A 12,209-nucleotide genomic window follows, 5' to 3' on the forward strand; every position below is an offset into this window, starting at 1 on the left:
GAGACAAAGAAGGGCACTACATAATCATAAAGGGACAATTCAACAAGAAGGTATAACAATTGTAAATATTTATGCACCCAACATGGGCGCACCCAAATACATAAAGTAGCTATTAACAACAAAAAGGAAGTAATGAAGAGTAATACAATAGTAGTGGAGGACTTTAACAACTCACTTACATGAATGGACAGACCATTCAAACAGAATGTCAACAAGGAAGGAGCTTTGAATGACATACTGGACCAGATGAGTCTAACAGATATACTCAGAACATACCATCCTGAAACAGCAGAATACATATTCTTTTCAAGTGCACATGGAACATTCTCCAGAACAGATCACATATTAGGCTACAAAGCCAGCCTCAACGTATTCAAGATCAAAGTCATGCCATGCATCTTTTTTACCACAATGCTATGAATCTAGAAATCAACCACAAGAAAAATATCTGGAAAGAACACAAGTACGTGGAGGTTAAATAACATGCTACTAAACAGTGAAGGGTCAACCAAGAAGTCAAAAAGGAAATAAAAAAATACATGGAGACAATCAAAACACAAGGGTCCAAAATCTTTGGGATACAGCAAAAGCTGTTCTTTTTTTTTTTTTTTAAAGATTTTATTTATTTATTTGACAGAGAGCGAGCATAAGCAGGGGGAATGGCAGCAGAGGGAGAGGGAGAAGCAGACTCCCTGCTGATCAGGGAGCCCGATGTGGGGCTCCATCCCAGGACCCTGGGATCATGACCTGAGCCGAAGGCAGACACTTAACCGACTGAGCCACCGAGGCATCCCAGCAAAAGCTGTTCTAAGAGGGAAGTCTATAGTAATACAGGCCTACCTCAAGAAGCAAGAAGAATCTCAAATAAACAACCTAACTTTGCACCTAAAAGAGCTAGAAAAAGAAAAACAAAAAGCCCCAAACCAGCAAAAGTGAGGAAATAATAAAGATTAGAGCAGAAATAAATGATATAGAAACAAAAACAAAACAAAACAAACAGATCAGTGAATACAGAAGCTGGTTCTTTGAAAAGATCAACAAAATTGATAAACCTCTAGTTAGACTCATCAAAAAGAGGGGGGGGGAGGGAGGGAGGGAGAGAGAGACAGGCAACCTAAATAAAATCACTAATAAAAGAGGAGAAATAACGACCAACACCACAGAAATACAAACAATTGTAACAGAATATTATGAAAACCTATATGCAAAAAATTGGACAACATAAAGAAATGCATAAATTCCTAGACAAATATAACCTCACAAAACTGAAGCAGGAAGAAATAGAAAATTTGAACAGGCCAATTACTAGCAATGAATTGAATCAGTAATCAAAAAACTCCCAACAAACAAAAATCCAGGACCAGACAACTTCATGGGTGAATTCTACCAAACATTTAAAGAAGAGTTAATACCTATTCTCAAACTATTCCAGAAACTAGAAGAAGGAAATCTTCCAAATTCATTCTAAGAGGCTAGTATTACCCTGATACCAAACCCAAATATAGACACCAGAAAAAATGAGAAATATAGGCCATTATCTCTCATGAATACAGATGCAAAAGTCCTCAACAAAATATTAGCAAACCAAATCCAACAATACATTAAAAAAAATCATATACCATGATCAAGTGGGATTTATTCCCAGGGTGCAAGGGTGGTTCAATATTCAAATCAATCAAGGTGATACATTACATCAATAAGAGAAAGGATGAAAACCGTATGATCATTTCAATAGACGCAGAAAAAGCATATGACAAAGTATAACACCCATTCATGATAAAAATCCTCTACAAAGTAGGGCTACAGGGAACATACCACAACATAATAAAGGCCATATATAAAAAACCCACAGCTAACATCATACTCAGTGGGGAAAAACTGAGAACTTTCCCCCTAAGGTCAGGAACAAGACAAAGACGTCCACTCTCACCACTTCTTATTCAACATAGTTCTGGAAGTCCTAGCCACAGCAGTCAGACAAGAAAAAGAAATGAGGCATCCAGATTGGTCAGGAAGAAATTAGACTGTCACTATTTGCAGATGACATGATACTATATATAAAAAACCTTAAGTCTCCACCAAAAAACTACTAGGACTGATAAATGAATTCAGGAAAATCACAGGATACAAAATCAATGTGTAGAAATCCATTGCATTTCTTTTTAAAGATTTTATTTACTTATTTGAGGAAGAGAGTGAGAGAGAGAGAGCACAAGCTAGGGGAGGGGCAGAGGGACAGGGAGGAGGAGACTCCCCGCTGAGCAGGGAGCCTGATGTGGGATGACCTGAGCCAAAGGCGGACATTTAACCAACTGAGCCACCCAGGTGCCCCCCCCCATTGCATTTCTATACACTAATAATGAAGCAGCAGAAAGTGAAATTAAGAAAACAATCCCATCTACAATTGCACCAAAAAACTAAAATATCTAGCAATAAACTTAACCAAAGGGGTGAAAGAGCTATACTCTGAAAATTATAAAGCACTGACAAAGAAAATTGAAGACGACACAAAGAAATGGAAAGATATTCCATGCATAGATTGGAATCTATGTTCCAATAGATTGTTAGTATATAGTTAGATTTTATTTACTTATTTAACTACTAACTACCCAAAGCAATCTACAGATTTAATGCAATCTCCATTAAAATACCAACAGAATTTTTCACAGAACTAGAACAAACAATCCTGAAATTTATATGGAACCATAAAAGATCCTAAATAACCAAAGCAATTCTGAAAAAGCAAAGCAAAGCTGGAGGCCTCACAATTCCAGACTTCAACTCACATCATAAAACTTGTAGTAATCAAATCAGTATGGTCCTGGCACAATAACAGACACAAAGATCAATGGAACAGAATAGAAAACCCAGAAATAAGCCCACAAATACATGGCCAATTAATCTTTGACAAAGGGGGAAGGAATATCCAGTGGGAAAAAGTCTCTTCAACAAATGGTGTTGGGAAAATTGGACAGCCACATGCAGAAGAATGAAACTGGACCATTTCCTTACACCACACACAAAAATAGACTCAAAATGGTTGAAAGACCTAAATGTGAGGCCTGAAACCATAATCATCGTGGAAGAGAGCATAGGCAGTAATTTCTCTGACATCGGCCGTAGCAACATTTCTCTAGAAAGGTCTCCTGAGGCAAGGCAAACAAAAGCAAACTATTGGGACTACATCAAAATAAAAAGCTTCTGCGCTTTTTTTAAAGCGAAGGAAACAATCAACAAAACTAAAAGTCAACCTACAGAATGGGAGAAGATATTTGCAAATGACGTATCTGATAAAGGGTTAGTATCCAAAATTTATAAAGAATTGATACAACTCAACACCCAAAATACAAATAATCCAATTAAAAAATGGGCAGAAGACATGAACAGACCTTTCCCCAAAGAAGACATATGGAAGGCCAACAGACACTTGAAAAGATGCTCAACATCACTCATCATCAGGGAAATGCAAATCAAAACTACAATGAGGTATCACCTCACACCTGTCAGAATGGCTAACATCAAAAACACAAGAAACAACAAGTGTTGGCAAGGAGGTGGAGAAAAAGGAAACCCTCTTGCACTGTTGGTGGGAATGCAAACTGTGGCAGCCATGGTGAAAGACAGTATGAGGGTTCCTCAAAAATTAAAAATGGAACTACGATATGATCCAGTTATCACATGAGTGGGTACTTACCCCCAAAATACAAAAACACTAATTCAAAGGGATACATGCACGCCCACATTTATTGCAGCATTATTTACAAAAGCCAAATTATGGAAGCAGCCCAAGTGTCTACTGACTGATGAATGGATAAAGAACATGTGGTCTATATACACAAATGGAATATTATTCAGCCATAGAAAAGAATGAAATCTTACCATTTGCAATAATATGGATGGAACTAGGATAATGTGAAGTGAAATAAGTCAATCAGAGAAAGACAAATGCCATATGATTTCACTCATATGTGGAATCGAAGAAATAAAACAAACAAGCAAAGGAAAAGAGAGAAAGCAGGAAATAGAGAACTATAGAGAACAAACTGATGGTTGCCAGAGGGGAGAGGGGTGCAGGGATGGGGGAACAGGTGAAGCGGGTGAAGAGTACACTTAGGATAAGCACTCAGTAATGTATAGAAGCATTGACTCACTACTAATGTACACCTACAACTAATATAACAGTGTATGTGAACTATACTGAAATTAAAACAAAGAAGCTTACTTATAAAGGCAAAGAATAAGAATTACTTTGCCCAGAAGAAGTATCTGGGATGCTTTAGATTCATGTAGAGCTTTTACAAATAGGCTCAGTTTTTAATTTTCATTATTTATTCATTTTTTTAAAGTAGGCTCTACACCCAGTGTGAGGCTTGACCTCACGACTCCTGAGATCAAGAGTCGCATGCTCTACCAACTGAGCCAGCCAGGGCGCCACCAAATAGGCAAAACTTTTAAAGTAATTTGGTTCACACCCGAGGCTAGAGTTCCTAAAACAGCTGATCCAGGGATCTTGGGGATCCTGCTTTGGGGAAACTGGGGTTGCAGAATAGACTGTGGAGGCAAACTGTGGCCTATATGGGGCCTGGCAAATATCAAAAGCTTGTGATAGATATACTTCTAGCTATGATTCTTGACAAAACGCATCAGACAAAATGCCATCCTTGGCGTACAGCAGGTGCTCAATAAACGTTTTTCTGGCTTCAGTAAGTGAACAAATGGAGATTTCCACCAGGTGACAGAGAAGTAGTTTGAGAGCAAGAAAGATCAGAGTACAGGCCAAGCCAGAAACTACAGAGATCTCTAGTAAAGCCTCATCTCTAGGAAACATATTCTCCCCAAATCTCAGGGCACTAGAAAAACAACAGTGACAACAATGATGTCCAAGCCAACCGCCTGCCCTTCTATTTTGGTGTTGCTGACAGCAAATTACATGCATTTATTCAGTAATTGGCAGATAGCATAATAAAACTATGCAGAACTTCCCAAAGTGTCATTTGGGATGCCAGGGATATAAACAGGCACAAGAATGCATATAGCATTACGCAGTCAGATGTGTTTAAAAGTTGTAAGTGCTCTCATTTGAATATCGTAGCTGAAGCCTAAGGTACTATGTAGTAGAAATGCTACTGAGGCACACGGCCATAAAATGTGACTCAAAACTGAGTAACCTTTTCAAAATTATACGGAAAATATGCTAGAGGCTATTTGGGAAATGGGAAGACGAAAGAGAAGACGTCTAACTGTGACCATCTTCATGCGTTCAGGGCACGCCCTGTTTGGGACAATGTTCTCACAAATGACGACGTGGTCCCACACCGCTGCACCCAACACGCATCACTATCGCGTACATACATACACACCACCGAAGGATCCGGTGGAACATGGAACCGCGGCTTTCAACCCTCAGCCTTGGGTGACTCAATCATGGTCAACATCGGCCAAACAGTCATGAAATTTAATGGTTGTCTGAAGGTTCAGAGTGCAAAAATCATTAAGCAAATCGTGAGCAGCGAGCGACAGGAATGGGGCAACAACTAATAGAGACTCCCTGCCACCATCTATTGCTCTGTTAGGAAGCCCACCTCAGCCGAGTTCTGAAACCTAACTACTCAACGGGATTCACTGCAGTCATGGGGCTGCGGCCCATTCCTGGGGCACCAAGAGGGTGGCCACACTTTAAGCTTTCAGCCTCAAACTAGGTCCTCTCAGCGCTACAGCCAATGGGTGCGGGAGGTTATTCCTCCGTAGGAAAGCAGCTTCTCACTCGCCAGGCGTCTGCCCTACTGCTAGCTACCTCCCGGGGGGAGCCCAGCACTCTGTCCCGGAAGGGCAGGGGGGCGCAGCCTGTCACCACCCCAGCCAGATGGAGAGAAGCAAGGCTGCTTTGGCGGGAGGCTGCGTTCTGCGAGGGGTGCTCCCGGGGACAGTGCAGTCAGGGCTCCTCTCCCTCCCTCCCCTCCTGTGCTGACCCACTTAGCAGGCAACTAGTCTACAGTCCCCCGGAGGTGGCTCCTAAGACATCCAGGCAATCAGAGGAAACGCAGATGAATCAAAAGCAGGTTTTATTTTTCTACCAAATCCCCAATCCATGTTCCAGCCAATGGATGAGGGGTAAATCAAGCCTCACATAGACTCTTGGTAAAAACAACTGTAACTTTCTACAGGAAAAAGTTGCCTTTTTTTTTTTTTTTTTTTTTAAAGTTCCTAGGCATTTGAGAGCAGGCAAAAAAATTTCCCATATTAAAGGGTCTGTGCTTTCTTAGGTATTCCAACGTTCCCGCCCTGCTGCCTCTTCTGTGCAGAGGAGTGGGGCCAGTCCGCGGCTGCCCTCACAGGCCAACCTCCATGTCTCTCTCATGGTCTGCCAACCTAGAACCACGGTAGGATTTCAGGGCGCAATGCCCCAAGAACAGCTGAAAAGATCGGAATTCAATTCTCCAAACTTGCTCTGAGTGCCTGCTATTTGCTGGGCACAGGCTAGGCACTGGGCAGTGATTCTGCTGGTTCTGAGAAACATGGGTGGTGCCACTGAGAGGAGTTCTCCCCTCAAGTAGCAGGAGGATGTTTGCTGGGGACTAGAGAACCAATTTCTCCTCTACTTCTACCACCAGGGATAGGTATGAAACTCAGGCCCTGGGAACAGATGCTGTGTCTCTTCTGGCAGGTGCTGCCATGGAAGAACCAAGAGCAGTTTCTAAACAGCTGTGGAATTTGCTCCACAATCCACATAGTGATGGGTCTCCAAGGAGCTCTGGGTCATGTGGCCAATGTACGAAATCTTCACTGAAGTTCTAGGTGGGAAAAAAAAAAAAACAAGAAGAATAAATTCTGTTTTTGAGATGAAGTAAGAACAGTAGCCTAAATAAATTCTTGCAAGCTCAGGCAACAATATCCATGGGTCCCAGATGTGTGTCTTCATGGTTACATAACCAGGAGGTCAGAGGATCTCCGTACCTTCACAGAAATGCTATGCCATGAGGTGACCTTCTCAAGAAGTGACTCTCAACCCAGGACAATTTTACCCCACAGGAAACTTCTGGCATTGTCTGGAGACATTCTAGGGGTGTTACAACTGAGGGCGGGGGGAGGTGGTGACTGTTACTGGCACTTAGCAGATAGAGGCCCAGGATGCTGTTAAACATCCTGCAACACACAGGACAGTTCCTCACAACAAAGGGTTGTGAATCCTTTGCTGAGGCTGAGAAACCCTGCTCTAGACCCTCATGTTTCAAATGCCCTCAGCAGGTGCTTTTCATTGGTAGATTTAACAGTCATGGTTCTAGGCCGAACCCTGAAGATCCGTGACATAGGGTCACTTGTGTGGACAGAAAGTAAGCTAGCCAAATGCTCAGTACTTACACCTTGAGAAGCTTTTCCATTCTTTACTAGTCTCACTAGGATTCTAAAGGGACCACAAAACTAGACCCGACTTCATGGAGAGAACTGTCTAGCTGCTGACTGTGAATCTGGGGATTTGTGATTTGGACCCTGCATCTAGAGGACACCCAAGGGTCTACTGTATCTGTATGGCACTGGGTGTCCTCTCTTTGGTTAGGTGCCTCTGCCTGGTGGGTCACACGGCACCTCCCGAGCAATGGTGGCGAGGTCACACAGTTTGATGGTCCAGAAGCAAACACGAAGGCCATGGGGACAGGAAGAAGAGCCACATACCGCATGAAGATCACTATGTTGTGCACCACGATATCGGGCAATGTGCAGAAGAAACTTCCAAACAGCAAATATGGAGACAGTCAGTTTGGTTTAAAAAAAAAAAGAAAGAAAGAAAGAAAAGAAAAAAAAAAGAGAATCATCAGAAGAGTGCTGAGTTACATGGTCAGTCCTGCTCGGGGCCCCTTCCCTCCCCTCCCCACCTAAGTGCTGCCAAGGCTCACTAGCTCTGAGTGTCCCCCCACAGTGTCCCCCTCCACGGTGTCCATGCACCCTCCCACATCATGATCCTTTTTGTTTTTTCAAACCCACCATATAAATGCTGGAGCTTGGAAATGTTTCTAGTGGCTTAATGTTCTCTTAGAAATTCCAGCAAGTCAGTCGCATATCCAACAACATATCCTCCAAATAAACCTCAAGATGGCCAAAGCTTAGGGAACCTATGGGCCAACATCAGCTGAGTATACTCCGAATCCCTTTCACCCAGCAGAGAGCACACATACAGAGAACACAGTCCTTACTACACATAGGAAAACGGTCCTCCCATGTCAGCCTTCACAGTGAAATTCACCTGAAAGTAAGACAGCAGAGTCAGTCTGTGGCCAGGCAGGCTTGACACAGAACAGTACTATTATTGGCACTCCATACACCTGGGAGCCTTCTTCCGTCACATACAAAGTACTTCCCCAAGACTGTCCCTGACACACATCATGTCCCTCTAACAACGCCTGCAACCTCTTCCCTTCTGGGAGGCCAATGGACCTCAGACTGTAATACCTCCTCTTCTTGATTTGTAGCGAATTGCTTGCTCTTATAAATTCTTTTGTTCCCCTAATACTTAAATGCTTATTTCCCCCTCTAATTTCTCATAATTACAGGGCATGTCAGATCTTCCTCACCAACCAGTTCCTACCAGTGGGAATGAGAGGGGAAGCAAAATCATGAGGCTACAGCATCCCACAGCCCTTACTCCTCCTCCCTGAAGCCCGAGGAGCAAGGACCCTAAGAGAACAGCATACCAGTTGCTCGCTCCGAGGTGGAATGAGGGAGACGTTAGCAGTCACATATGTGCCAACCACTGTGTTCATGTACTGAACCTGGCTGGACAGGCTGGTCACTGCCACGGAGTAGAAGTTGGAGTTCCTGATTTTCAGAGTGGCCTGCATCAGGGCAAGTGAGGAAACAAGGATGAGTATCCTGGGTCCAAGACCTGCAGGTGCACGATCTGGGAAGCAAGGCCCTACGTCTTACCGTGATGGCAAGGATGACAAGGGAGTCCTGCTTATTAAATGTGACTTTCACCACTTTGATGCCGTCATCATCTACAAGGACCGAATGTGGAAACAGGAAGAAAACCACCAAGCCAGATGCCAGGAGACAGAGCAGGACAGACAGGAGGACGTACTGCTTGCTGCAAATGACACAGCACATGATTGGCCAGGCAGTCAGATACCAAGGTCCAGTTACTCAAGATTAAATGCAAAACCAGGAATGAGGGGAAAGGGAAGGTACAAAGAGCCAGGAACCACAAACCAGGCAAGAATGACTGGAGGGGGAGAAGTCTTTAAAACCCGCTTGAATGCTGTCATCTGGGAAGAAAAGCTGAAGAGAGGAGCTCTGAGCACAGAAACATTCCCTCACCTCCCACAAACGATACCCCTGTTCTCCAACGTCTTCCAAGTCAACTCTTTCCCTTGGCCCTTAGAATGTTTCTAGCAGTTTCTCCCCCAGATTAGGATAGGGAAGAGATATCTTGCTTGAGCACACAGTATTAAAGGAAATGGGACATTTACAAGAACAGGTAAAAGTTTTTGAAAAGTTAGCTGGTGCTCATAAATATATGGGACTGGGGTAGAAGGACAGAAGTAGGCATTGATAGGAGAGAGGCACGAAACTCACGTTCTCTGAGGGCGCAATCTCTGATCACTGTGTGGGATCAAAGCCACCAACTCATTTACTTGTTCTAGGAAAGAACCGAACAATTATTTTCGTAAAAAAAAAAAATCCCATGCGCTGGTGGCACTCTCTTTTACATCACACATCAACCTGCCGCAACACATGCTTGTCTGGAATCAGACATTTCTATAATACAGGTTTCACATTTTGGGCCTAAGGAACAAGAAACAAGTACATCTATAAAGTGTGCCACAAATTACAAAACATCTATCAGTCCTACCAGGACAGTGACATGGAGGCTGAGAAATCTAGGATCCTGTTCTGGTATTACTACATGGCCTGGTGCTGCCGAATGGCCTGGGGAAGTAATCATTACCTCTCTAGGTCACTGTCTCCTCATGTGTCATATGAAGGCTTGGGAGTAGATGGTTTCTAGGGTTCTTACCAGCTGTAAACATCTGTGACTCTCCATCTAAACTCTTAAGATTTTCTGAGGGCCAACTTAGTGACAGATGATCCTGTCCTTAATCAAGGCCCCACGCCTGAGCATGTTTTTCTCTCCCCACTTGAAATATTTTCCAGACCTTAGGCTGTTAATGATTTACTACCTGCTTCCTTGAAAAGAAGCTTCCAAGATGGCTCCCCTGCAAAGCTGTGCCAGGCCTTATGAGTGAAAGCAATAAAAAGATGTGCCTGTCAACAAATCCCACAGCGCAGAGCAAATTGAATGTTCCAAAGCAAGGAAACAAAGAACAAAAGAGTGGAAGTGAAGAAAGGCTTTCAGATATAAGGAGACCAACAGAAGTTGTGGAACCTACCCAAATTTATCAAGTCAGCTCAACTGGCTCCTGTTCAGGGCACTGTCTCTGACTATGGCACCACTGCCTAAAAGAAAAGCTCTGTCTGGGAGGCTGGAGAAGCCCTGTGGGTACCTTGGGAATTCTTCCCATGATTACCAAAGATTCTCACCTGTTGGAATGTAGCCTGTCCCCTGGCATGTGAGACAGGTGATGCTATCTCGACCAGTGAACTCCACATAGGGGAACTGAGCAATGGCTTCTTCCTGCTCCCTGTCGGCCAGCAAATCCTCCCTGTCCTCTTTCTCTCGCTTGCAGTAAGAGGGGCGAGCAGAGGTGGAATGGTGGGACCCCATGGCCGGGACGTGCCACTTGTGTCATGTCCTAGGAGGTACAGAGGCAAGTGAATGCAGGTTAGTGGCCACACCAAACCAGGAGAGAAGAAACTGCATCTTTCTATGAGAAAAGTGAAAACACAAAAATGACCCAACTGCCGTCCCGTGATTTCAAACAGCTGCACAATTTCCACCAGGATCATTTTGCAGCAACGTTCCCCACCTCCCTCCCACCGGCTACATAAAGCCAGAGAACAGCCCCCTCGCCAACCTGTCCAGCTCCTCACGGCCTGCGGACTCGACGCACCCCAGCTCCCACCTGGTCCCAGCCTCGCCCCTTCCTGTCCTCTATCTGCAAACTCTGTGCTCTCCTCGAGAAAACCTTCCCGGACAAACAACAAGCACCAAATCAGTAACAGGGCTTCGAGCTCCCCATCCCCCTCCTCTCCCGGCCCCGGGAGGCGGGCTCAGGTCACGCCCCCTGGCAGAGTGACACTCTGAGCCCACGAGAGTCGCCCAGGCGTGAGCGGAACGCCGACGTCCCCGGACCTGCTGGGCGCCAACTCCTGGCTGCTCCTCTCCGGGCCGCAGCCGCCGCCACCTGCCCGCTCCGGCGGGCTTACCTGCCTCGTCAGTCCTCGCTGCTGCCGGGACTGGCTGCGCACGCGCCGAAGGCCAAGCGCCGCGGCGAAGGGGGGTGGGGGGGAGGGGGACGCCGGCGTGCGCTCGCGCGTGCGCTCTTCGCAACCCAGCTGCGGCGCCGGCAGAGGGCGGTGGAGAGCGGCGCCCCGAGTGGTTTGGGGGAGGCGGACTGGGACAGAGGGCGACACTCCGCAGTTCCTCAGAAACGCCGGGAGGGGCCTGAGTCAAGTTTCCCGAGCCGCGTTGTCTCTGCCTAGGGACGAGGAAGGAGCCGGCGGCGGCCAAAGCCGTTCTCAACCACTGTTAGAGTGCAGGGGCTGTGTGGACGCCGAGGGTACAAGGATGCAGAACACACGGAACCTGCCCCTCTACTGCTTTTAGTCCTCCCCTTCGCGAGTCGTCCACACACACAAAGGCATGCACAGAAGGGGTTAGAGAACACTTTTTTAGGGGTGGGTTTCTTTGTACGGACTACCCGCTTGAGCTTAGCCTGCAGCAGAGGGCAGACATTAATCAGGTGACATTGCTTAAGATGATACTGGGGAGAGGAGAGATTCTGAACTGGGTGGCAATGGGAGCCAAGCTGGCGACCTCCGAGGTCCGCCACCTCCGTATCTCTCTCCTCATTCTGTGGGGAAGGCTGGGTGCTCCTTCTGTTGTCTAGCCACCTGCCCAACTGCTGGTCACAATCGGTCCACTGAGCCTTTTAGAGTAAGAAGGGCTAAAAAAGAAATATCGAATGACACTTGTTAAAGACGGTGAGGCAGACTCTACTAAAGGGGGCCATGGCAATGGGTGTAGGAACAGCTGCAACGGGGACTTGCTGTGGGGGAGAGGGATTGGGCACAGCTCTGAATACAACATGGGCAGG

The 12,209-nt window shown here is 45.5% G+C and overlaps 1 protein-coding gene across 4 annotated transcripts; it reads right to left on the reverse strand.

Moving 5' to 3' along the window:
* Positions 1 to 6,045: 6,045 nt before the first annotated feature.
* TMEM106C (transmembrane protein 106C) lies at positions 6,046 to 11,378 on the reverse strand. 4 transcript variants are annotated; one of them, XM_021704835.1, is made up of 9 exons: positions 11,246 to 11,332; positions 10,968 to 11,078; positions 10,534 to 10,745; positions 9,568 to 9,631; positions 8,920 to 9,079; positions 8,688 to 8,828; positions 8,190 to 8,239; positions 7,672 to 7,725; positions 6,046 to 6,791 (listed from the first exon to the last, which is right to left on the reverse strand). In XM_021704835.1, the coding sequence occupies exons 3-9, from the start codon at positions 10,715 to 10,717 to the stop codon at positions 6,695 to 6,697; spliced, it is 750 nt and encodes a 249-aa protein (XP_021560510.1). In that variant the 5' UTR covers positions 10,718 to 10,745; positions 10,968 to 11,078; positions 11,246 to 11,332; the 3' UTR covers positions 6,046 to 6,694. The 4 variants fall into 4 exon arrangements, with proteins under 4 accessions (XP_021560510.1, XP_021560511.1, XP_021560509.1 ...); XM_021704836.1 differs by lacking the exon at positions 10,968 to 11,078 and having other exon boundaries at positions 11,320 to 11,378; XM_021704834.1 differs by lacking the exon at positions 10,968 to 11,078 and having other exon boundaries at positions 11,246 to 11,347.
* Positions 11,379 to 12,209: the final 831 nt, after the last annotated feature.

The sequence above is a fragment of the Neomonachus schauinslandi genome, chromosome 5, assembly GCF_002201575.2.
Source record: "Neomonachus schauinslandi chromosome 5, ASM220157v2, whole genome shotgun sequence".
NCBI classification, from domain to species: Eukaryota; Metazoa; Chordata; class Mammalia; order Carnivora; family Phocidae; genus Neomonachus; species Neomonachus schauinslandi.

Coding starts and splice junctions, on each gene's coding strand:
- TMEM106C (XM_021704836.1), bottom strand. CDS start 10,717: ATGGGGTCCCACCATTCCACCTCTGCTCGCCCCTCTTACTGCAAGCGA. Junction 9,080..9,567: donor AGATTGCGCCCTCAGAGAAC/GTGAGTTTCGTG, acceptor TGTCATTTGCAG/CAAGCAGTACGTCCTCCTGT. Junction 7,726..8,189: donor GGACCGTTTTCCTATGTGTA/GTAAGGACTGTG, acceptor GCTGTTTGGAAG/TTTCTTCTGCACATTGCCCG.